Source organism: Labrus bergylta, chromosome 3 (genome assembly GCF_963930695.1).
Source record: "Labrus bergylta chromosome 3, fLabBer1.1, whole genome shotgun sequence".
NCBI classification, from domain to species: Eukaryota; Metazoa; Chordata; class Actinopteri; order Labriformes; family Labridae; genus Labrus; species Labrus bergylta.
The window spans coordinates 19,127,519-19,154,494 of NC_089197.1; the positions used below are offsets into that span (position 1 = coordinate 19,127,519).

General features: G+C 39.0%; 1 protein-coding gene across 1 annotated transcript in view; it reads left to right on the forward strand.

Annotated features, from left to right (window-relative positions):
- mettl15 (methyltransferase 15, mitochondrial 12S rRNA N4-cytidine) overlaps positions 1 to 26,976 on the forward strand; it is a 49,975-nt gene that overhangs the window by 2,377 nt on the left and 20,622 nt on the right. Inside the window, exon 3 of the mRNA XM_020632545.3 lies at positions 25,036 to 25,172. Within this exon, the coding sequence (XP_020488201.1) occupies positions 25,036 to 25,172 (137 nt within the window). The remainder of the gene's footprint in view (positions 1 to 25,035; positions 25,173 to 26,976) is intronic.

The following is a 26,976-nucleotide window of genomic DNA, read 5'->3' on the forward strand; positions in this document are numbered from 1 at the left end:
CTTAAATTATTTTTGAAACATGTCAGCATTTCATACACACCAAATATAAGCAAATATTCAAACAAAGGCAATTGGTGTAATTGTACTATTCTTGTTCCACTTTTTTTCAAAATGTTTTCTCCAATTGATCTATTTCCACATGCAAAAGCCCTTAAATGTCTGTTGGCAAATCTTACGTGTCAATGACTTAAATATCTAGGACTGACTGGCCTCACTGATATTAGCAAGTGATTAGGCCATATTTGTATTTCAGGCATTGTTATCTGGTTTGCCTTGGTTGCTGTGGTAATGCCTTAGGCATGCAAACTCATAATGAGAGGTGAAGACTATGGAGTCGGATCGCTGTTGGTTCCTTACAGTCACATGGAGATACAGTGTGATCTAAAAAAAAATGTAGAATGTATGTTTCAGTCAGAAACACTTTAAGGTACACTGTAAGGTGTACTGTAAACCTTGTTTAAAAATAATTTCCTGAAAGTCTGCTCTATAACATCTCAATAGTATCTCCTTTTCATCTGTGGACAACTGTTAGAAGCAACCTGTTTACTGACAAATATCCTGTTTACCGAGATGTTCTTTGCTAAGGTACAAATTGTCTTCTCACACCATATAACAACTTGTTGTTTTAAAAGCACACATGAACTGGACATGGTGCCAGGAGCTTGGCTTTCGTTTAATGTATACTATCAAGACAGATGGGCATGAGTCAAAAGCCTTCTGGTGTGGCAGGCAGCATAGAAAGGGAAGTGATGCCCTCTCTCTATATAATGCATGGTCAAGACAGGTGGGGGCCATGGGTCAACAACTTAGTCAGGAATTGCGCCACTGTAAGGTTGTTGGCAGGACACAGGGTGCTGCGTTGCTCCTGCCTGAACTTTAACACCTCGAAACTCCTCCGCTGTCCGCCCATTTGCCAACTGTCCCGAGACAGCTTGCCAATCAGATGCTATTAAAAACATTTTGATGGATTTTGTTTTTTTGCACTGTACATGCTGTGCACCTCACTTTGTGTGACGTACTGTGGAAATGTTGCATAGAAACACTAACGAGTCACGTTTTCAGTGTTGTTTCCCTTCTGATAATTGATTGATTTATTTATTTAAGTGACACGTGTGATGTTGCACTGTCACTGATTCTATAACCATAGCCTTATAAGGCTGAATACTTTACACGTTTATATCTATGCTGAATTTTAACACAATAACTGATAGGAGTAGGGCTTGACAGAGCTGCCATTTAAACTGTTACATTTGTGGTGGTTAAGTAATGGTGTCAATAACAGATCAGTTGCTGCGAGGAGAAAACGCAACTCCCCCCAATGTCAGACAAATGTCCACTTAAATCACAGAGGGCGGTGAGATTAATCATGTGAATGGCTATTGTAGAATGATCACTAACATGTAATTGCTCTTGACAGCTGAAGCCGAGTATGAATGGAGTACTTACACGATGATGGGTGTCAGAGCAAATGCTGCAGTTAAACCAGTGTGTGTAAATGGTGCCTTTCAGTGCCCTGCTGCCTCCCACACAGGACGTCTGGCTGTTCATGTGTATGCAGGTAGCTAATTTGCACTGTTAGCATACACTCTGTTTTCATTGTTTTACAAAAAGCCATCATGCTTGTTGGAACTGGATTCATGGTTTGTTACACTTCTTCACAGAAAGCATAATATTCATGTAACAAAGAAGCATACAACTCACCCCTAATTGACTTAGAGCTCCAATGCAATGAATTTGAGACTGTTTCTTTGCTGGTTTAAGATTTTTCTTTTGACTGTGAAGCAGCACAGAAAGCAACATGAACATTACAATAGAATGCAGCCAACCACTGTGACTGCAACCTGTCTGCAACTCAAACATTCTCCTCATAGAATCACTGTGATTGGCTAACTCTGAATGTTTGATTCAGACCTGACCACAATACTGTGTATCTGGTGATAACCTATTACTTTATGAGGTGATATTTGGAGTTTTGAGTTAAATGTGTAGACATTTAGTGGATGGGTTGTTATTAAATTTGGTAGAGGCAAGATGGATTGTAATAACTTAGCTGGTAATTGGTCTGCTCCATTAACTTTCACTCTAGCGCCACTAACAATCCAATTTTAGATTTTTTATTTGCAAAATATTGTCATATCCCCATTTTTTAAAGAATGAATAATTAAAATTGTCCGTCAGATGGAGGTGTTTGCATTTGCAAGTTGAACACGGCTTGAAATAATGTCAGTGAGAGGAGATGGTACCATACCAAAGAATTTACCAACCAAGAAGATGAGCTGAAAGTGTACAGCGCCAAACATCGCACATAATGTTCAGAGAAATGGGCAGAACCTGCAAAATCTTAAATTTCAATGTCAAAGTCAAAAACCGTTGCTTAAGTGAAGTATTAAACTTTAATACTTCACTTAAGCAACACCAATAAATCCACATTTCTGAAGGTAAAGGTGGTCTTTTGTGAATGCTTCTATAAAACCTTCTCTTTAACTTGGCAAGACTCGTGGTTAAGTAAAAGCATTTTGCTGAAAAGGACGAGGCAAGAGGAGTCCTCCAGTGGCGCTGGCTTCTCGTGTAGAGGACCTCCTCTAGAATAGATTAATGAGCCATCAGCTTAGAGTCCAGGGGAAAAACCCTGTGCTGCTGTAGAAGGAGACGCAAGCTGCCTACTCTTTTAGTTCAGTCTCAACACACTCCCCCTTGTGGAATTAATCAGGCCGTAAGTGTTGAACCTACTTTTTTAGATCAATGTCTGAGTCTTTCAACAGTGAACTTATTTTGAGCAGGTATAGGCGAATAGTTCATGTTGGTTGGTTAATTAAATTAGTACGATTTTGGGCTTTTGTATCCTTGTCATTAAGTGATTTAAAATGTCCAACAACCATATGCTTGAAGATGGTGTTACTACACTGAACGATTGACATAGTGTTATACAATTTTATTTTATTTTTGGCATTGGTGTGTGTTGCTAAGAGCTGAGGCTTAAGCCCCGCCTCCGCTCCAGCTCTTTTCCTGTTGTTACGTTGACTGAAAGTAAGGGTGAGACAGCATGGCGACCGCCATCGACGGGCTTCCAAAGCCCCCTACAATAACAGATGGGTAACATCACTTAGGCGTCGCCTTTAATATACAGTCTTTGGTTGAAGTTCTGGGTCATTGTGAAAGAAACACAAGCTGTAATTCCTTCAAGGAAAGAAGCAGGTCGCCAATGTGGAGCTCGCACACCATAAATAGCATAAACAAGTCTAAACACAACTGGTGATGACAATGTAAATCTAGCACAAAAATACAGCAAACATGCAAACCACAAATCACAGGTGTGGTAGGGCACTGAACCACAGCAGACTTAGTCCAGTGCTGAATGCTTATTCCTCCTTATTTGTGGGTTATCTGGCTGGCTGTACTTCGGACACACGAAGAGACCCTGTTCTATGGATAGAGGACCACAAAACACTCCACCAGCTGCTGCTTCTCAATTTCTTTTCCCTTTTTTCAATTTTAGATACAAAGACAAGGAGAGGCACTATACAGTTGTGTGACATGAAAGAGTCATCAAGCACTAACCATCTGTTTTCTGTTTTTCATTCCCGCATTTTTACCTTAAAGGTGTGCTTTGTGGAAATTGGGTTAGGGTTGTTTTTTTTGGTGGTGGTGGTGGTGGTGGGGGTATCTTTTATTTGTGTCCCTCATTAGACCGCTCATGTCAGATCAGGGTCTTTTTTCTTTTCTTTTACCAGGTACAAAATGTTACTGGCTTTAATAGTGTGGCGAGAATAGAGTTAACATGATCTTGTCTTTTTAAATTAGTTTAAAGTCTTACAGCTGAATCTTTGGCCATCTGAGGTGAGAAACGACTCTTTAAGTGTACAGCACAGGGAGTACTGAGTATTTTTTTTCAAGACTCTTTTGAAACTTCAAATGTAAAAGAGAAAAACTCCATTGTACAGCCTCGAAGAAGCGATTTAGAATATTTAAGTATGTGTGGTATAAAATACCTTTCTGTGCATTGTATGCGACGTTCAAAATGTGCACTATTTGGAGAAATGGTCTGTTTTTGTGACTTCATCTGTATTTCCTAACTTTTATTCCCAGCGTCAGCCATAAGGTGAAGCGCTGTTGTGAGTACAAGCAAAGGGGTAATACGATCTTGTCTCTTCAAATTAGTTAAAAGCCTTGCAGGTGCTGTGTGGGCCACAAAGCGAAGGGAGTCACAGTGGTTGAATTATCATGTTATTTTGCATACTTTCTTCTTGTAAAGAAAATGTAACTGTGAAAACAGGTGCTTTATGAATGATGTTTATTTATTTTTGTTAAAACCCTGAACATTTTTTCAGTGAATTTCTCCTATGACAGAAAATACCTTATTAAAGTTTGGTAGCTACTCCAAATCATACGGTGCACCTTAAGTCTTCACTGCAATCCTTAATTCTGAATTTGTAACTTCAATTTCAGCTGTAATTTGTCGATTATGTGAGGGCACTAAAATGGTATTTTTAATTGTAGGTAGTTCGATATTCTTTAAAAGGATTTTTTTTATTTTGCATTAATCTGAAAAGATATATTTAGATTGTTTTGTAGTCAATCCTTTGAAAGCAAAAAGTCTCATCGGACCATAAAAACATATCTGTCTGTATATATATTCACAATGAACATCGTCTGTTTTGTCAAGAACAAGCTTCTTATATTGTTCTATAACTTTTCTACTACAACCTCTTCTAGGCTTTAAATTAATTTTCTTTTTCTCTTTTTCTTCTTTACACTCCTTTTTTGGGAGCGCTGAGTAGTGAAAGAGGAGGCTGGTAAATAATTGATCCTTGTAATTAAACACTCCAGCCAGGGATGCTGGGGCTGATTGACGGCCAGATATTAGGCCCTTGTCTCGTAAGGTTGCAAGTTTAGTCTGAGGTTATCAGTGGCCAGAAGAGTCTTTCTCCCTCCCTGCCTCATTACTTTCATGAGTAGAACATTTCATAGTGGACTGGTGGGTGGGGGTAGTGTGAAGACAGTCTGGGACTTCATTAGCCAAATGGGGTGCCTCGGTCTGCAGAGCGCCAAACCGTTCAGCCCTGCTGAGCAGACAACCCAACTGTGGGTGCTTCAACACACCGTCCTGTGGAGTTGTTTTAGATCTTTCATCTGACTCATTCTTCGGCTGCAGGTTCACCTGAACAGCAGCTTCAACGTATAATGCAAGCCTGCCTGTGTATACCTGAGCAGATGGTGTCTATAATATATTTGCTCAAATTACCCCTCTCCAAACTACGTATGTTTGGTAATCTGTCCAGTGTTACTAGATAGTGTTTAAAGTATTGTTTCTTCCATACTACACAACAGTATAATGTCTATCATACAGCAATTAGAAAGTAATCTTAGAACAAAAGCTTTCCATGAGTGCTGATAAGAGATTACAACATCAATGAGACTTTAAAGTATTGGTGTCACTCGGCCTCAGGTGTTCTGAATCATGTTAATTACCCTTGCAGTTTAGGTTCCTCAAGCTGGTAACGCAGAATCGCACAGTCACCAAAAGAACTGCATACACACTCTAATATATTGGATGTATGATAATGAAAAAGATGGATAAATGTTTGAAATCCAAAGTACTTTGTCTGCTGTAATGTGCTGGCACCCAAGAGTGTAGGAAAATGTTTATCATGTGCCCTTTTTACTACTACAAACTGCTAATAAAACTGTTGTATTAAAGCAATATCACACTCAAGGTTGTGTTGTACTGTTTAACAGCGCAGTAGTGATTAAGTCATTGGAACTAAATCACAGGCCAAGTTCTGTATATTAAACTATTATTTAGTACAACCGCACCTTCCTTTTGTGAGATATTGCATAATTAAAACTTAAAGCAACAATATGTAGGAATTTGATTTGGTGCACTTTGGCGCCTACTGAAGGTCTCAGCGTGCAACCGCGCTGTCGTAAGAAACACACAGTGCTGTTACACCTATCCCTCTTAGACAACATAAATCTCTTTGCAAACAGAGGGTAAAAAGTCAGCAAAGACATTGTAAGACGTCAAAGAACCATGACGATTGACTAAGTACAGTACCGGAGTTTGCGCAAATATTACTCTGCAAGCGTCCAACTGTTAGCTAACTTTTAGGCATTTGTTGGGGTATTTATTTGTATGCAAGCCTGAGAAAAGACTTGGGTCACTTACTGATAAAGCTGCTAAACATGAGACAATGAAGACACGGATAACGATACAGCCTAACATTACTTTGCAATCTGTTGAATAATATCTGCAGGGATGTACACTCTGCTGTCGGATTGTTGTTTTTTGTCCAGGCTTCTTGCTCAGTCAACTCTTCTTGGCTTCATCCGTCACCTTACTCTTCCTCTGCGCCTCAGCTGCGGTTCAAACAGCCAATACTATTAAAACAGTACTAAAACGGGCTAACTTTCTTCTTTTTAAAACTCAAGGCTGTAAAGCAATACGCACTTCTTGTGAGTTGATTGCTTCCCGCTGCCAGAGTTACATAGTGCAGTAAACAGGCGATCTGGCCACACTGTGGACAGGAGCGAGACGCCATTCTCCCTGTTGAAGGTCATTGCGCTATTACATAGACCTTAGAAACTACTATTGCATTTCAAGGTGGAAAAGTTATATACTGTTGCTGTAAATGTACTCTACTAAATGAAATTCTTTCTCAAATGTTGCACTTCATTACTGTTTGGTTGACTTTGCCGTAACAGTATTGACTTCATGTTGTGTCTGCGTATGTCTGTCATGCCTCCTTTACAACTGAGGCTTTCACATAACATCATATTACAGAGAGCATGACACAAGGGGTGCACTGGAAAGGCAGAGTTTGCTGCTACAGCATCCATTACTGAGAGTTTTATTTGCATATCATTTTAACATCTATTATTTAAATTGTCTAACTCAATGCTCACACGCTACCAATATTGCTATGCAAAGTAGAAATACACTGGAACCTGTACTCTACGCAAAAGTGATACAATTATAGCAGGTTTTATTACAATATTTACATTTGTTCCTGGTGTGTGCATGTGGGTATGCTAATCAGATACATGCCCTGTGGACAGCTGGATTTAGATGACTCATTCCTGCATCACATCTTCAATCAGTGTTTGTGTGAGGTCCAACTACATTATCTCAGTGGTCTTTCTTTGCAATATGTTCAGGATAATTGGATAACAAAACATTGTCATTAAGTCGTGTTTCTTTTTATCACTGTAACAGTTCATTTTCATTATTATTTTTTTCGACAGAAAGCTTTTTAATATGTCTTCTAACTATCATTTTAGAGACTATGAAAATGAACTGATGGGAACAAATATCTTTGTTAGCCGATTTAGACTGGTCAAAAATGTGATTTATCCTTAATGTTCATAAATATTTAGATAATTCGGTGTTACTATTTAGTAATATTTGGTAAAAAAATTTAAAAAAGAAGAAATTTCATTTTATTGCACTGCACCACTTGAATAATTGTTCTTTGGTTGAAGCCAAAGCTTGACTCATTGTGGGACTTTCTCAGTTGGTCTCAACATTGGTACATTTTAAAATCTTGCTCTAGTAATTATCATGCTATATATTGAGGATGGTACAAAATATTTATTCTGCAATGTATCATCTTCCTGAGTCTTGTGATACAATAATTGAATTGCTGGTGCCAAATAACCATTAAAAAAGGTGCTCTGAACAGATTTCCCTGCTAATATGAGTTACGCGTCACTTTTTCATGACTCCTCACAGTGGAACTTATAACATGAATAAGGGTACTTTAATCGGAAGGTAATTGTCCAAAAAAGAAGTTGACAGTGGAATAAAAGAAAAAGGAGAACACGGCAAGATTATGTCAGACAGGTGAAAAAAAAGTACTTAAGAGATGAATCATGATAAGAGGTGAAACTGACATCAAATAGCTGTGAATAAAACATTAATCCTGCACTTAATGCAGTATTATATTCCTCAGTTAATCAGATATGATGTATCATTATACAGTATGATTGTCTTGCAATATATCAATTATCGCAGACTGTTTTAGGATTTTATTATTATCATGGGCGGCATAGTGTATCGTATGGTATGGTATTGTCAAATTGTATTTGAAAGCACTCTCTGATACAGCTGGAGATGCAATGATTAGAGATTTTGATGGTATGATTATAGTCTGAGAAATAATCACGGTTTCACAATTGTCATGCATAAACTATTTCACAACAATACTTCAACAGTACTTTTACCAGGCAGCCGTATTGTGAGCACTAAAGATGCATGGCAATGTGCATCTAAGCTGTGCTGTGAATGAAAGTGTCCTGATCAAAACACAACTTTAGTTTTAAGTCATCCAGGGGGCAGTCCATTTCACCAAAGCAATTTCTGAACATGCAGATTGCAAATAGTGGCAACATCACAATCCCTAATTGTTCTCAAATTGTATATAAATCTTCCTTAAATGTTGACTTGGACTTCAATACCACTCAAAGTGCTCCTTAAGTGTTCTGACTTTCTCGTATGCTGTTTGTTTTTATAATTCAAACCGCTCAAAATCAGCATGATGGAATCATTTAATGATGTTAAATGATAGCCTACATGTAGAGAAATGGGCCCGCAGCTTGACTTGGTACAGTCAGTGTCACCGAGCAAGTTTGAGTGTCAGCCAGTCAAATACAAGCAAGTTACAGTCAAATGTGTTGTTCAACTTCTGAGCAGATTGCTGAGATGAAGTAGAACATGTTTGTCAGTTGCAATCACTTTCCTTATTTACAACATGGCTCTTGTAGCCAATTTAAACTGAGGGGTAAAGTTTAAAACAGGTAGAATTTACACCAAGTATGATTCTTCTCAGCATGTGCTCCCTCATCTAAATAATCTTTATTAAACTGCTGTTGTACCTCTATGATAACAGTCGGCTGCAGTGACCTTCTCTGTGTAACCAGCATTATCCATATTCCCAGCAGCATCCAGATAAAGTGCTGTTGTTCTCAGCTGGTGTGCTCCCACTCCTTGCCTACTTTGTTTCCTGACTAATTTGGCGAGGAAGAGCATGTCCGCTCGACACTACATGACACTGCTGACCTAAGCCAGTGACATAAGTTTCCTAGCTTCCTTCTCGACAGTGTCCTCCTCCACAGTTTTAACCAGTGTGGCCTTGATCAGTCTTGCTGGCCTCATGTAAGCTATATATTAGAAACCTTGTGTAAAAAGCACTTATTAAACACATGCTTGGTTCTTCTCAGACGATGGCCTTGATCAATTTCTATTCAAGAATGTTAGGGGAAGCCTTTCTGAGGACTTTTGCATGGATTCTCATATTAATTTCCACATGGCGGATCACATTGTCTTGTCAGTACACAACTCTTTAAAATTATGCACAGACCAGATGTGCACTGGCTCACAACGCCTTCATCTCTTGATGATGAGAATCTGAAGGACGAATACTCACACTGGTAGCTGTGCCAGATGTAGTATATTTTAGCTTCATTGTTTCAAGAGCGTCTTGCAGCTTATCAGCCGTTACACACAGTTACATACCCTGACATACCCTTACATACACTGAGGCAATCAATTAGGATAACATACACTGGTATGCCATGTAGTATAGTCTTCAGCTTTATCTGCACCGAAATAAGTAGTACAAATCATTGGCGATAAAACCAGTCATGGAAAGGCTAAATGGAACTTCATCAGCACATAGGGCTGCAACACGCAGACCTGCCCCTCCCCCAAGCCAACTCCACTGTCCCCCACCCCATTCCCTAGTTCCTTTCATTTCATGTCATTGTGTCAACCCAGTCTACAAACTACTGGAAGCATCTTCTTAAATGCCTCTAGATGTCCTTTCCCTCTTACCAAGCCTGTCACCACGAGGCCTTCATTTAGCTTGACTCGTCTTTGCACTCCCTAATGGACTTGGCCCTGTTCTTCTTTTGTCTTCCTTTAGTACCATGAAATTCACCTTCAGGAGAGAAAGCCCTCTTTCCTGATGCCTCTTTACATTCTGTGAATCTAGTTAGATGATCCCACCCCCTCTTTTCGCTTTCTTTCGGGGCTTTATATAGTTTGCATTGTTTCCTCGGCACTATTGACAGTAGTGTCACACTTAGGAGAAATCCTTCGGAGCTGTAAAGAAGAGCAATGAAGCAAGTAATCATTTTTGAATAGATTCACCGCATCATTTTTGACCTTATTTCTTGTTTCCGGTTAAAACAAAGAAACAGCCTTTTGGCATTTACGTCACAGTTTGTAGCATTTCCTTTCCACTGGATGTTAGTAGTCTATATTTTGTTTTTGAACAAATATATAATCACTTGAGAATAACAACATAAGAGGTCAGACAACCAGATTGAAAACAAGATGTCTTCACTGTCACTAGAGACGATGCTATTGATAGAAAAACAGCATTGGGAGTTTATACGGCCTGAAGCTGCTTATGTTTACATTCTGTCCCAAAGCTAAAGGCAGTGTGACATACAGGGCAGCCAAGTCTTTAGGGAGGAGTGGCATACAGTATTGTGTTTTCTTGGACAGCTGAAAACTGCTTTACACACTCTGTTTTATTTTCTGTAGACTTTGAAGTTGCTCTTTCCCTGGCCTCATTTCAGCAACTGTACATACCTTAACATAACTATTCCTAACTGTTATTTATTTGGCACCACTATTATAGGCCTGCAATAATAACCAGGAAGGTATAATTCTGCACACTTCACAACTTCTTTACCAACATTCGTTCATTCACAATAATGCACTGCAGCTCATCACCTATGTGGTTTCGCATACAAAATCCAGAGAGCTTTCCTGTACCTTCCCTTATGTCTGTCCGTTTGAATAGTGTAAGCAGCTTACCAGCCACTGTCAGGCCAACTATAAGTGTAATATATTCCTGATATGTCAGGGTGTAATGATCTTCTCCAAAGATCCCCTCCAGGCATGTTATAAGACATAAAAATGATTCTTCCTCTGTATTTAAATTTGTGTCTGATATGATTTTTCAGCAAAAAAGTTCAGTGAAACTGACAGCAGTAAAATTCCTTGAAATTACATCCTCCACTTTTATTATATAACTTGTGTCTTTTAATCTACAAATATATTTCATTTCAAACATTAAACTCTTTGACCATAACGTCCCCTACTACACTCAGAAAATTCATTCTCAGAGTTTGTGCACTGAAGGTTACATGCTTCCACTTTGCACTTGTGAGTTGCATACAGAACCACAATTAACTTCAAGGCGAGTTATGATGTCAAAAGATCCTGCTTCCATTTACAACTATCACTCTCAGATTTAAGATGTGCATAGAGAAGCTTTTGTCTTCAAGAAGATGAATTTAAAAACCGGGTTTGAGTGTTGAACAAACCTACCTGATACATGACGGTGAGCATCAAACAATACATCCCCTCCTGGAAATATCCTGAGTTTTTCAGGAGTTTTTTGCAAGTGTGAAAGCCCTAAAAGTGGGGGTTATGATTAATAGCGGCGGGTTTTGTAAACAGCAATTTATAGCCATTTTCATATATGCACTCCGGATAATGTCTAATTTCAGGAGGACCGCTCCAGAGATTCTCCCGACCTAGTCGTCGACATATGCTCCTCACAGCGGGAGGCTATCCCCTGTCAGATGGGAGGGGGGCCGGCGGGTCTCTTGAGGTATAAGTGACATAAAAAAAAAACAATGCGGAAGTAGCGGACGAAGTAACAGAGTCTGCTTTACGACGCTATTATGACAATATTTGCCTTTTAATGCTATGTGTAGTCAAACTGAATGACAACATCAAAAAAAGAGCGGAGAACAACATACTGACGAACAGAAAACGTAATGCAGGTGTTTAATTACATTCACAGAGATCGTAGTGGTCGCGTGCAGACACTTTATTCACCGTGCAGCAGACACAGAATTGAAAAGTCATTCTCTTTCTATTGGCTCAAGCTAAATTCTCCGGGAGAATATCCTGCTGCGTTCTCACATCAGCTCACTCGGACTTGCCGTGGAAAAAAAATACTAGGGGTCTGGCCGGAGAAGCTCTGTGTAAAGTCCGAGCGAGAAATTTGGCTGTTCACGTTCACACATAGTCTTAAGCTCCTCCGGGTAATCTCCAGAGTTTTTCAGGAGATTTCCGTACGTTTAAAAAGGTAAATTTTTTTCACATGATATAGTATGGAAGAGTATAATACCATATGAAGATATTTTAAATGTGCAACATCGGTGGAAACAAGATATAAAAGATAATCTGGTATTCATGAAAATTCTGAATATGTGTATAATGTAGTATAATTTGAAATATTAAACGTGGTAGTAAAATGTAAAAATTCAAAGTGAAAGTCCAGTAATAGAATAGAATAGTGTGCTGTCAATAGTAATAATATATTATTTCATGATACAGCTTTGTGACAGAGTACAGGATGTAATGTTTGTTTTGTCACAGGATGTATGATATAATATGAATATGAACAGTAAAAGTATAGTATATTGTTGGATAATGACAGAACCAGTAATAGTAATTATTGTATAGTATATAGTATTGTAAAGTATAGTATAGTGCAATACAATATGTCTCAAGAAAAATCAAGCCAGTCCAATATAGAGGCAGTAACGTTAGTTCTAAAACGCGATCATCACATCTGTATCACAAACAACAAAAACAAATAAAAGTTAGTCCACTTGGGTAATTTATAAACACGCTCAGGTGTGACGGTTGTGATTTGACCCGACTAATCAAAGTAACGACAACTATTTCACACAGTGGAACCCTCTGGCCCCATTTTTCCTCCCCAAGCTGACCTGCTACACTGTGGGGAAACTAATTTGATTATCATGAACCACTCTGTCCCACAGCTACACAGCACAGACTTGAGGCTGTGTTGATGAAAGGATGCTTATGCTGAGTAAACAGAAAAACCTGCTATGTGGATTACCAACTCGTAATTTGTTACGAACATTAAGCATTAAATCATTAAAGTTTAAGCCAAACTAAGTGGTATAAGAATGTTAAAGCAGACCCAGCACCCTGCTGATGTATGACACTGTTATAAAATCAGTTCAAATCGACTCTGCTGTAATGAAAAGGCATACGTTATTTTTTAGGACATCTTGTACTGACTTATGTTTATTAACAGTCACCATGCCTTTGCTGGATGGTATATTCATATTTGACACGATGCTTCTCACAATAATTCACTTGTTCAAGTCTGCATTCAGTTTTCTGCAAAAATGAATCTTTCCATCAGAGAAGCGTAGCTCAGTAAATCTCCTACCTGCAAGACAAAAACAGACAGTTTGGCTGGGGGGGGTGGGGGTGGAGAGTGATGACTCATGCACACAGTACAAGTCCCTCCCTTTCTATTTCTTTCTGTGTCCAATCAGTTCTTCCCTTAGCTGTCACTCATTGCCTCCAAATCAGATCCCCCCCAATGCTTTACTGTCCCCCTGTAAATCACTTTATTTGCAAAGGTTTAGAACCTGCAAAGTAAATAAAAATGCCATTAACACGGCTTTGACGAGCAGATTGTTCCTTAATAATGTGATTAACTTACAGTGCAGATGATAATTCTCTGCTTCAATGAGGTTTTTTTTTATCATGCAGTGGCAGCAAATTCCACTCAAACTGCATTTTTCTTATTTTCTAATGCACCGTGGATGAATTGAAATGTTGCTATGTTATTAAACATTTGGTTAATCTTGACTTCTTCATAATTTATGAGAAGTATAAAGACGAATCCTCTTCTATCAAAACATTAATAATGATTTTCCGATTTATTTTCCACAGAATGCAAGCGGCCTATAAAATGGTAGAAAAGACTAATCGTTACCTCGAGTTGCCCACGTATAGTAAATATTGAGTTATTGGCTCATCGTTTCTTAGAAGATACAAGTGCCTGCTATCTGTGTTCCTCCAGGGATCTCCTCAGCTCCACCATGGCGTAAGAGCAAGTCTCAGGACTCCTTGAAGTGGGCGGATGCTTGACATGGGCTTTATAAGCTTTATGTGGAGGAGGACAGGGAAGGGGGTTTTCCTCAGCCAGGTTTTTATTAAAAAATAAAACAAAAGTAACAAAAGAACACAGGCAGTGTTGGCATGAATTATCTTTAAGTGCTGCTTTGGAAATAAAGAGTGTGTTAAGAAAAGGAAGGTAGGGAGGAAGGAGATGTCATGGGGTTGATTATGTTAAGGTCTCAGATCTTTTAAGATTAAAATGAATGTGTTCGTGGTTGTCATTTAAGTGGCTTCAGACACTTTTTAATTACAAAATCACTTCAAAATAGGGCAACACATTGTGTAAAAGCAAGTCGTGTTTTTAAAATCACTGGTAACATCCAGAAAAATCTCCCAGGGGGCTTTGCGTACATTGCACAGTTCATCTTTGTGTCTCTAATTTCAAATCAACAGCCAAGTGAGTTAAAGGAATAGTTGTGAATGTAATTATTCCAGTAAGACAAACAACCATCCAAATATCCTTTCAATAAGGAGTCATTAGGGCCTCAAGCTTGGCATCCTCCTTCAGCGACTGAGACCTGAAATGGAGATAAAGAGATAAATAAGCAGGGCTCTGAACTGTTAACTGAATGCACTGCTGTCCCAAACATTTGAGTTTGAAACACCAGAAGCAAAACTGTCGCCGCAGCACACTATTTGCCAAACAGCACATTTACTTGAATAGATGAAGGTTTAAACCCAGTGGATCTTAGCAGGTCTGAATGTTTATAAATGGAGACATCAGCAGTGTGTCGCCAGAAGACTGAAAGGCTCCATGAAGGCGGACATGATACCATACATTTCATGATACACAGATTCTGGTTTAATTTATTGTAATACTGTAGGCCCAGCAGTAAATGGCACATTTTAAAAGTGATCTTAAGAAAACTGTTATAGAATAAAGAACTCATCAGAGAACCGAGTTAAAAGTAAAGCTTCTGCATATGCATTTTCTTTAAACTGTATAAAGGAACAAAGTTGTCCTAAATCATCAAAAATTGTATTTTAACTTTAAGAATACTATTTAGACCGTGTTAGTGTTTTATGATAAACAGTTTTTTTCTCTTTTAACTTTTAAGTCAAACACTCATCAGCCACTTCTAATGGTTCACCTGGACAGTGTAGTGCGAACTCAATCTATTTTGTGACGCATATACTGTATTGTTCAGCATGTATCCGCATTTTTCTGGACTGAATGTTATTTCAAGGTATTTATAGTTCTAGTGAACTGCGACAGATTATCCAGGTGTACATAAAGACGTTGTCAGTAGGTATATATTCTAATTTTTTTTAAAAGCATTACACGTTTTAAAAAATAACATCTAATGTTGTATTTTCTTGGAATGAGTATTTTAGGGTCAGTTCTACCAAACATTGGTGTTCCTTCCTCAGATGGTATCCAGGCAGAGTGAAATGTTTACGTGTTCATTTTTCATTTTTGAGATGTTTTTTTTTTCTGAATTTTCTTCTGCCAACCCCATTACAGTGAAGGTGAGAGGTAAAGGTGGTGTTTTTGCTGTGGTGCCCATTCCCACAGGGTCTTTCTCCTTTCAGCAATGCAAAGTGATACATTCACACCCACAGGCAATATTATTCTGGCACAAGTTTATGTAACCTAAGGGACACTCTTTTAGTATCCTCTGACAGCTCAAACATTTCTGGATGTCCCAGGATCAGCACCTCGGACAGCGATTGTGACACGTCAGGTACAACTGTTGAAATCATCCGGCTGAGCTGTATCTTTGCAAGTTTGAGAAAAATGGAAACACACAGCTCCAACTGATCAGCTAAAGAAAACAATAAAAAAAATAAAGTGAGTTTTCATTCTAAATTCAAATGTCCCAGTTATTCACCGTGTGATAGCTTGCTTTAATGTTCATCAAAATATATTATTTCTAAATTTTTAAAAAGTGTTTGTAGCACTAAACTAGCTTTACATGCCACCACTCAACTATACGCTTGGCTTTACTTTGTTAAATTAAAGTCATTTTCTTGCAGGTTCTTCTGCTTGTTGTTCCTTGCCCAGAGGCCAAAAAAATAAGCTGTGCAATCATGAAATGCCTAAAATTCATTTGTGAACATTATTGACCCTTAACCAAGCAAGGCAAAAACAAATAGGCCTTACAGAGTCCTTACTGAACCCTACGTAGAAACACGTAGTTGGTTTGTTGCTGAAGTTTTGTCCTTGTTTGGTTGCCTCACAGAGACTTCATCTTAAATAGTAGAGTGTGACGTCCAAATTACAAGCGTTTTTCTCAATGCGGTGTTTGTTATAATGCTGCCTCTTGTGCCTTATTATTTCTGAATGGACTAACTGATGAAAGATAAATGATGTTCACTGCTCTTAAATGGCAACGGAAATGTGTAATAAAAAATAACTGACGTCACACGGTAAAGAAGTCAACTACAACATAGTAGTTTAACGGTTCTCTATTATTGGGCTGATGACATTATCTCCAGCTCCGCTCATGGAAAAAACAGGAGTAAAATGATTCATCATACATTTCTAAGGGACAAAAAATATATAAGAGAGCCAGTGCTGACTGCTCCTCCTCATCCTTCAATTTATCCCACCTTTCTAAACAATACACCGTGAGAACCAATCTTTTTAAAGAGCATTTTGTACCTAATACCAGTGAGGTATCAGATTTAAGTTGTAACTAACAACCCATAAATTGGTACTATCTCAGTTTGCTTACACCTTAAACGTAGAAGTGCGTAAACACCTTCCTAAACATGTGATGATTTTAAAATTAGGCTACTTTTGAACTCACATATAGCTGGTGCAAACCAGAGATGGCCCTCATCCCCCTCCACAACCTTTGTCCTGTGGAAAGATACCATTGTATCAGAAAAATACACAAAAACAATACGAAGTGTCTTGAGAAAGAAAAATACAAACTCCATGAATGAGACACCTCCCTTCTTTACCCTTTATCAATACGTTATTTATTATAGTTATTTCATGCAGTTTATGTAGAGCTAAACAATACTTTAATTACACTTACATCATATTCTACTTACATACAGTTAAAATGCTTCTTTATGTTGATCTCTTCTTGAGCTTCATGAAATGTTTTCAGTGCTTAAAGCACGGTGACATTAAGAGAATCATAAAGACACTTACCCATGCCTATGTGTTTCATCACAGCCCAGATTGTGCCTGAAACTTGCTATATATGGTGTTTGGAGACACCATGACAAACTGGCCAGACTAGCCAGCTTCCTGAAATTGTTTAGATAGTTTTCCAGTATGTCCTCTGCTACACTGGGAACACACACATCCGTGGACCAATGGCATATGTCCTCTCACAGCCAATCCAAAAAAGGGATGTCTCGAGAAAAAAAAAAAAAGATGAGACGCTAGCTAAATAGTCAACAATTTCTCAAGGAAAAATGGATAGAGAGTAAACAGAGGTCCGTGATTCAGCAACTGAAGATATATTTATTGTTTCACATGTTAGGTTTGTCAAAACCTTAATACTTCAGTATTGACTCTTTGTATCATTGCTTATGGCTGTGAATTATAAAATACACTAGTACTACAAGTGTCTGTTAGTCTACAGCTCTTCAGCAGCCGTCTTTCCCACACTAACCTTCTTCAGGGGAAGGTGCTTAGCTTGTAGTTGTGACTCGCTTCCTTTAAACTTTGAGCAGAGTTTTGAGATTGATTGTATCACAAGAGTTATTGCTCACTATGCAAAGAGTTGTAATCATTTAACAGTCATGGCAGTTTCACATGGTTTTTTTTTTTTATTGCTTTTAAAAGTGGAATTTCATTCCATGCTGAGTATATATGTTTTTAATTTGTGACAATTAAAGACCACCTGTTGTGTCTGGCATTTATCTGGTAGCGTGACTCGTAAGCAACACTATTTGAGTGCACACTTAAAGGAAATATGTGTGAATCTGTCAGTAAGATTTATACAGCAGTCCATTATGCTGCATCATGCCCTTATTGGATGTTGTTTGATCTACAGGTGTGTTCACCTTTGTCTGCCTTGTTGTTGTGCCTGTGTATACACGTTGGAAGCCGTGGGAGCATTTTTTGAAAAAGAAAGAAACGGTGTCTACGTGTTTAAAAGGCCGTCAGTGCAGTGACTGACACTAAGATTACAAAAAAACAAAAAGACAAAGGAGTAGAATAAGTTCATCATTTGTAGGTGGACTTAAGTTATGCTTAAGTAATAGTTCAGAAAGTCATCTCCTCCTAACCTCCTTTAAAAGCAGCAGATCGCTTCTTGAGGGCGAGGAGGAGAATCTGTAAATCCAAGATGCAACAAGCATGACTAATGTTATATAGTCTTTTATATAATGCGATGACTAAGTTAATTCAAATGCATACATAAATAATACAACCTTCACTTTATTTCAAAACAATTGTAGATTTAAAAAAATACATTATTTGACTCTTGAATTTATCTTTCAAATCCCCTCCTCAGATTTTTCAACTCCCTTTCCTATTAGTTCTACACCAGCACACCTTTAATCATATGTCACCTACAACTAGCACTATAATATCCACCTAATTAGAATTGATCCTTTGGGTACCATGAATATCAACTCTAAATTTCATGGCAATATATCGTGTCAAGTGTTGGGCGAACAGGAGCGCTGAGGGGCCGACTGATGGACTAACTCATACTCTCTGTGTAGCCACATGCTTTGCATAGCTATAAATAAAGCCAGACATAAACAGACCTGTTGTATGATCCCTTTGTGTGCTCTTATAACTAAACAACCTTAGACACTTTGAGGAGAGAAGGATGGAGCCGTCACATAGCCCTCCCCCTCCCCCTGTACATATGGTGTCTCATTTTGCACTTTTGACACATGAAATGTGTAAACACAGCCCCAGACAAAGACTTTCCTTATTTTGACATCTGTGCTCATTTTTACACAAAGATAAGTAAAAGAAGAATATGCTCATATTATTAGAATGATATGACTCAGAGCTTCTGGTGTGAGCTCTAACAACACTCTTACTGAAACAGCTGGGTCTTTTTTTCCCATATTAATCTGTTTGTCATTGGCATATTCAGAAAGTAAAAGTAAGAAGATACTTTAAAAAAAAAAGAAGAAGTAATAATCTAAACAATCTAAGTCTCTCGCAGATGCACAGACTCTTGAAGAGGTTGACTTATAGTCATTGCTTAGTGCCTAACGTAGGAATAGTTAATTCCCTCGTCTGGGTGTTTGGAAGTGACCTACAAGTTTTCAGCTGGGTGGTTTTGTGGGCAAACACTGTCTTAGCCCGCGTAGACATGTCGTGTCTTAACTAGCTCAAATACCTTTTCAGGAGCCTTTATTTACAATTGTGCCAAAAGAGTGCAAACAGCTCGGAACAGACGAGGAATGAAAGTATTTGTTGCAACTCTGCTGCATTCCTTTGACAAAAGAGAGATTACCTTAACATACAGAGACACATTTGGAAGGAGCCCCCAGGCAATGAGTTTTGTCAACATTTTTGTGCTCCTGTATCACTTGTGCAGTCACTCACTCATTCACTCACCCTCTCCTGCTTACCCTCAGAGACACGGGTGGGAGGTGAAGCACACTTTGAATTCAGGCAGTTGAGGCAAAAACGCTGCATGCGCCTCAGACGTCCCTGATCGCCTTCAACATAATCTATTGACAGAGTAATTGCAGGAAGCTTTCATGCCCTTTCAGTTTGTCTGCTCTCACTGGCCATCTGTTTTATTCACCCCACCCCCACCGCCGCCTCCTACCTGCGGAACACTGTATTCAGAGTAAGCTAAGACACATAACATAGAACTTTATTAATCCTGAATTAAATTCTCAAGACAGATTGATGCTAAGATACAGTAAGAAAATAAGACTAACATAAAAGTGCACTAAATACAAGTGTAATAAAAAAATCAAGTGTATGATGAAGTAGAAAGTGTATGACAGTCGCCTAAAGTAAGATAGAAGTGCAATAAGTCATGTAGCATAAGTTAGTTAAGTAGAAAGTTATGGCATTACCTTGGGGGTATTATTGGCATTAGAGGTAGCAAAACTATCAAATTACACCTGATAATAAATGAAAGATAGCACATGATGCTGAACATGCAACAACTATACATATCACCACGACACAGATATAACATGTCTTTAATCACAATATAGAGATTAAACTTGTTTACATCCTTTTAAGTGAAGGTTACATCAAACAGCTCTGGTGAGCTGTAGAGGAACAGACAGTTCTGAAACAGTATAATCTTGTCTGCCACTCCTATGATGCACTTTTGGCCCCTCATGTTGTGGCAGATGGCTTTCCACCAATGAGTCTGGTTCTACTTGAGGTTTTTGAATCTTTAAAAGGAAAGTTGTTCCTGCCACCGCTGCCATGTGCTGGCTCATTATGGATTAAAGTAAGGTCTCCCTAAATAATAAAACAAAGAGTACAGTCTAGACTTGCTCTGTATGTACAGTTTCATGAGATCACTTGATAGTTTGGTATTAATTTGGTGCCATGAAGATAAAGTTTCATCAATTCATTAAAATCGTATTCATTTGTAGGATAATGTTTGGGCATAGCAGCATTTGAAATTTGAAATTGGCACGCAGAGTGGAGGGCAGAAAATGCACTGCTCCTTCAATTCAATAAAAAAAAAACAAATCATCATCATTCCCATGAAGACAACCTCCACCCTCGTTTGTTCATGCCATTGCTCTTATGTTGCATACCGGCTAAAATGTGTTGGCACTTGTGTCTCGCCATGAACTTTGTGTGACAGAGAAAGAAATGCAAACCAGTTACCTCCACTCTTGCCATGGCAACGGACGCGACAAGAAAAGCGATCCTGTACCTGTGTATCTGTCTCCCTAATGGTCTGTGTGTTGGTGTAACAAGATCTGTAAAAACTCCCCTCAATGACATTTTAGATCCCCCACTGTAACTGACCTGGGCTGGGGAGTCACAAGTAGGATTTAGGTGAGTACTCAGGCTTCTCTCAGGTTTACTGTTCCCCTTTTCCTAATGAATTCAACCAGAAGAAGACTTGAGATGAGGCCCCCTTTTTCCATACGGGGAGGATATTATTTACCATTTTTTTAGCTGCATTTGCAAAGTCTCTTAATGCAAAAATAACACCCCACACTGTATTTCTGTATAAAACTTCAATCTCGTCCTTATTTTTGATAGCACACACCAAATGAGCATCTCAGAAGTATTTACCTTTTCTATAACGGAAGAAAAGCTCTCACTGAGAGGGCTGTGGGGTGACGACTGAAGCATTCTTGCACCTTCCAGCCTCTCCGTCGGACTGCACCACTCGGACCACTCCTAACTCTCCTATTCCCTCTGCTGGGAAAGGCAGATATTACACACCCTAACCTTAGTAGAACACCACAACACTACAGTAATTACTTTTTGTGTTTATCAATCAGCTTGCTTTGCTTCTGGGATGGCCCGGTTTAGGTGAGAGCCTAGAACGCTGACGCTCCTCTGTATGAAATATCAATGGGGATGACTCACTCCCTGAGTTTGGTGTCAATCATCATTGCAAAATGCCAACCCCATTATCGCCCAAATCTTTTCAAGAAGTTGTTTTGTCCATCTGCTAGCAGGAGCAGCGCAGAGAGGAGGCATTTGGAGCTTTTTGGAGAAGCTTGTTTTCCCTCAGGGTGATGGAACTCATTTTTTCTTTTTTTCTTTTAATTAACCTTGTAAACATACAACTCTGTAGTATGGGTTGCAATAACTCAATTTTTCATTAATTTGGTGTGTGTGGATATGTGTGTGTGAGTGTGTAAACTGCTCATACTGGACCTCAGAAAGATGGAAAGTGTTTGTGCAGCAGTGATAGAAATATGAATAAACACTGATTTTTTTCCCCCCAATTTCCAACCTCTAAGAATATCAAGCATAGTCTGAGAGTCTGTTAGATCATTGTGTTATGATTAAGCTTTACCTTTTGTTTTTTTGACCACAGACACTTCAAGATGTGACAAAATATTTGTGTGACTTGCTGCAAACACTCCTTGTCTCCTGGTTGCTTGTGTCGACTGGGTAAAAGCCAGCCTACTTTGCTGTTTGTGTTTTTGTTTTCCTTTTCCTTTTTTTTGTATGGAATAGCACAACAGGCAAGTTCATTATGCGTGTGACTCATCCCACTAGCCCACACCCCCTCCCCATCTGCTGCTGTGCGCTGGAAAGGAGAGGGAACCGCCATTGATCACTTCTTCCCTCACACATGCACGCACACACCCCACCTTCAACGTCACTATCGATTGACATGTAGAATGTTTTTTTTTTTTTTTTTTTTTGGGTGGGAAATAGCTGGCATTTCCTTTTTGTGTCATTTTACATTTCTTCCCGACCATTCGCTGAAATGGAAGGAATAAAAAGTCAAACATAATACAACTAAATCAAACAATCTCAGACTGTGCTGTCAGAGCAGGGCTGGGATTTTTTTCCTTTTGTGCTTTTTTTTTTTTAATCCGTAGCAGTCAGGAAATATATAAGTTAATATGTCTGGACAGGAGGTGTTTTTTTTTTGTGGTTGGATACAGCAGAGTTGAAAGTAACCTGACAAACAGAGCAAAGATGTTATGGCAGCTATTTGACATTTCCTTGATAAAACATTTTCCCTCTCCCTTTTTTCTCAACATATATTTTAATAAATGGTGCTTTTAACACATAACATTTTTATAAAAAAACATATTCTGTTGTAAAATGAAACTAGTATCGCCTATAATAACATGTTAATTCATTAGAACAAAGTGAATGCAAAATAAAGGAAACCTATCCAGATTTTTAACATGATTGTTTTACAGCAGAGTTCTCTCTCTCTCTCTCGTTCATCCTTTTAAGACATATCCCATCATATATTTTGCATCTGTACAAATAAATGATCGTATTGCTTTTAGAAGTAACTTGAGGGTTGCATCGATACTACTACATCAAGAAATTATACAAAATAACACAACAATAAGGTCTTCCCACCAAAAGCTTTACAGCTGGCACGTAGCGTGCAGTATCTTCACAGAATTTGAAGATGCATATAATCAAGGTGATAACCTGCTGCCCTTGAAATACATCCATCAGGATATATGTGATTGAGCTCTGTCTGTGATTAGTTGATCAGTCACTTCATGGGCTGACAGTTTGTATCGACATACTGTAGGTAGTATGTGTTGGTGGTTTCTCATGGTGATTGGGTTGGCAGTTCCACTGTGGCATGATCTCTTCATTGTTTCTATAAAACCTTTATCCAATGGATACATTTGTCTAATGAGATATGAAAGATGTTCTGGTATGTCAGGGTTTATATAAATCCTTACCGTGATTTTTAATGCTGTCAACACTGAAGACACCTTTTTTTTTTCTCTACTGAGAAACGGTATTGATTAGATCCACTCGACGTCTGTCTTGAAGCAGGCAGGTGAGCTGAGATGGCAACCGCAAGTGATAGAAAATCACCGCATGTGTAGAGCTGACGGTCCATAAAGATGCTTCACCAATCTTCTTTCTTTCTTTCTTTTTTGCAAATGAAAAAAAAAAGAATATGCACATTTTATATAATAGATTTTTGGCTAAGCAAAACATCATATTTTATGAGGACACTATTGTAATACAGCATCTAACATTGGACTGTGACTGTCACCATAGGAACCGTTGTTAACCCTCTAACCATAGTATCATGCACTTGCTTTAACTTAAGCACTACACCAATGATCAACATGTATACTCTTTTGTTATATATATATATATATATATATATATATATATATATATATATATAGTGTAATGTATCAGCCACATGACTTTATTCTGCTGCCTGCCTACCATCAACACCTAAACATTGGCTTGATTTACATTGAGCCACAGTCTCTTTGGCTGAGTTTGCGTGCATGTTTATTGGCTTTTCAGTAGATTTTTTTTTTATAGTGAGTCCTAAGTCAGATACATAGCATACAATTCATTTACAATACAATTAACTGTTTCCTAGTTTTTCCAAAATTATAACCAGGACAGTTCCAAATAGACAGTGAGCTTTAAAATGTCTACTAACAAATATGTCCAGTTTGAAACCCTGGAGGGAATCAGAGCTTTGTTCCTGAAAACAGCCGAGTATGACAAAGGAGGGAGTCAACAAAAGTTCAGTCAAGTTTTTGGCCTTAAAAAATATATATCAATGAGCTCATGAACCAAACTTTTGAGAAGCAAAGAAAGTCATTTAACTGAGGGGAACTGCAAAGTTTAGTGGTACATCTCTTTGTTTGTGAATAAAAGCAACACCCTTTACATTACAGGAGGTAGACATTTGACAAGAACAATATTACATTTTAAGAAATCTAACCTTACTGTGTGCCTTTTAGAAAGAATGCATATAATAATTTATTGATCCCGCAAGGGGAAATGAGTTTTTACACGCTACACACACATGCACAAAGAGGATCTTATGGACATGCACTAATGGAGAGGTCTCTGAGTGAGGGGGCTGCTCACAGTGGGCGCTCCTGGGCTGGTGGGGGGGGGGTTAGGTGCCTTGCTCAAGGGCATCTCGGCAGTGTTCAGGAAGTGGACTGCCCTCTCCAGCTATCAGACCAATTTCCGGACTTGGTCCGTGTCGGGATTTGAACTGGCAACCCTCCGATTCTCAACCCAAGTCCCTACAGACTGAGCTACTGCAGCTACTACTAATAGCGATTAGACTCAATATTTTCAAAGTAGTTGTGTTCATATTTGATCAGAAACCAACATGGCACGAGAGTAGACAATGTTTTTATCATTACTGTGGACGTAGAGAATCCAGGGAATAAACATAATCAGGATTAGAACTTGATATTGTGCAAAGAACACACAAGAACATTGACGGAGTCTACCTTTAACTCACTGACATTTAAGACATTTTCAATCAATTACAGCTTTTATTTTGACATTAAGTCAAAAATTAAGGTTGATTCATTTTTACATCTTTTTTAAACTCCACTTCAGAGTAACATTTGTTTCTGCCCCACTGAGACTTAAACACTTGAATGACGAATTAACGAAGCCAAGATAGGAGGATGATGAATAATAGTGTCTATGGACTCCTGCTGTGAGAACAATGTGTTGTTTTCTGCTTTCTCGCATGTAGGTGGTCCTGGACATGACATTTGGAGGTGGTGGTCATACCAAAGCGATTCTGAATTTGGTTCCTGAAGTCACCGTCCTGGCTTTAGACCGGGATCCCACGGCCATTTCTCTGGCAGAGCAGCTAGCCAAGGAACACACGTAAGTGATTTATTGGAACATATCAACAAGACACAAAACACAGGGCAAGGCTTATGTTTTATATAAGCTGTCTCTAGACAAATGTTTATACTATATCATGTTCTTGCAGTAAATTTTTATTGTCATAGCTGACAGCTTGACCTCTGTGAGCAGGGTTTGGTCTGTGGTCATTATTTCTTCAAACATACCGTAGGTGTGATATAGTATCACAGCTCTTCCTGTATTTCTTACTTCTTTCCTTAGCCCGATCAAAAACTGCTCACCAAGATACAGCCCCTGAGTTTCAGCACCCAATCAAATCCAGTCCTCCTTCTTAACTTAAAGCTTTTCTCCCCCCCACGCAAAGCTGGTGGGCCCCAGCATGTCATTTGTCAGAGTAAGGGCCCACGCCTGCAGTGTGAGGGAGATGCTGCCTCCCACAGAGGATCTATAAGATATGAGGAGGAGGGGGGCTGGAAGAGAAAAGCCCAGAGAAGTTTAGAAGGAGAGTGAGAGAGAGAGAGAGAAGAAAAAATGAAAACATGAGAGAGAGCGAGCGAGCGAGCAGGGAGACACGAGGACACAATGCCAGGGTGAGCATGAGCAAGGCGCGGGAGGATGAAAATGAGATGTTCCTAAGACCATGGCGTGGGAAGGAATCCTTTTACGTAGATTCTGGGGAAACCTCTCTCAAGGGAATCTGCCAGAGAAATGTGCCTGTGAGCAGGGACTGACAATTAAGAGAAAGAGAGAGAGAATAAGAACACTGTATTCTGTCAGCAGCAATATACCCCTGCTGTAAACTCTTCCACGCCCACTCCTGATGCAAGTTGAGAGAAGCCAGAGAAATCTAGCAATTAACCAATATTATTGGAAGCCTGAGTAAAAGACCCAGGCAGCCCACGCAGAGCATCCGCTCAACAGGGTGAGAGGATTTTCTTTCTCCCCTGCACTCCCTGGTCTTCAGAGAAAGTAAACTGTTGAGTGTTGTTGTGGATCTGAACCCGGTTTTAATGATATAAAAAAAAAAAAAATTAACCTCTGAACATTTATTTGAAAGCTTTCTTTCTTTCTTTCTTCCCTGGGTGATATTCAGTCTTTAATAGGATTTGTCTCCTGCATGTTGAGCCTATCTGCTCTCTGCTTTTCACCATCCTTGTTGTTGCTATGACTTCCCCGCAGCGCCACGGTAGTTGTGCCCACAATAAAGTTAATAATGTGAAAAGGCAGCAAACATCAGTGAAAAGTCAAGTCAGGTAAACAGTGGATATAGTTGTGTGCATGCACACATGCTGATATGATTTGAGATAGGATACCTGTTGTGCAATATTCACATAGTTGATTTTACCACAGTGTTTAAAAGGGCCATGTTGGGTCAAACATCAGGAGAGTAAGATGTGGAAAGCTGAATATGTTTTAACGGAAAAACTAAAAAGTTTGATAAATTTAAAAAGGGCAATAGAGTTGCACGGTGGGATAGTTGTTGGCGCTGTTGCCTCACAGCAGGAAGGTTCCTGGTTCGAATCCCTGGTGCACCCCCCCCCCCCCCCCCCCGTTTCTGTCTTGGGTTTGAATGTTCTCCCTGTGCATGCTTGGGTTCTCTCTGGGCTCTCTGGCTTCTTCTTACCGTTCAAAGACATGCCTGTTAGGGTCACTTTAAATTACACATAAGTGTGAGTGTGAATGTCTCTATGAGTCAGCCCTGTGATTGACTGCTGACCTGTTCAGGGTGTACCCCGCCGCTCGCCTTCAGCTGGGATCCACGCCAGCCCCCGTGACACTGAATGGGATATGCGGTATAGATAAAGGATGGATGGATTAAAAG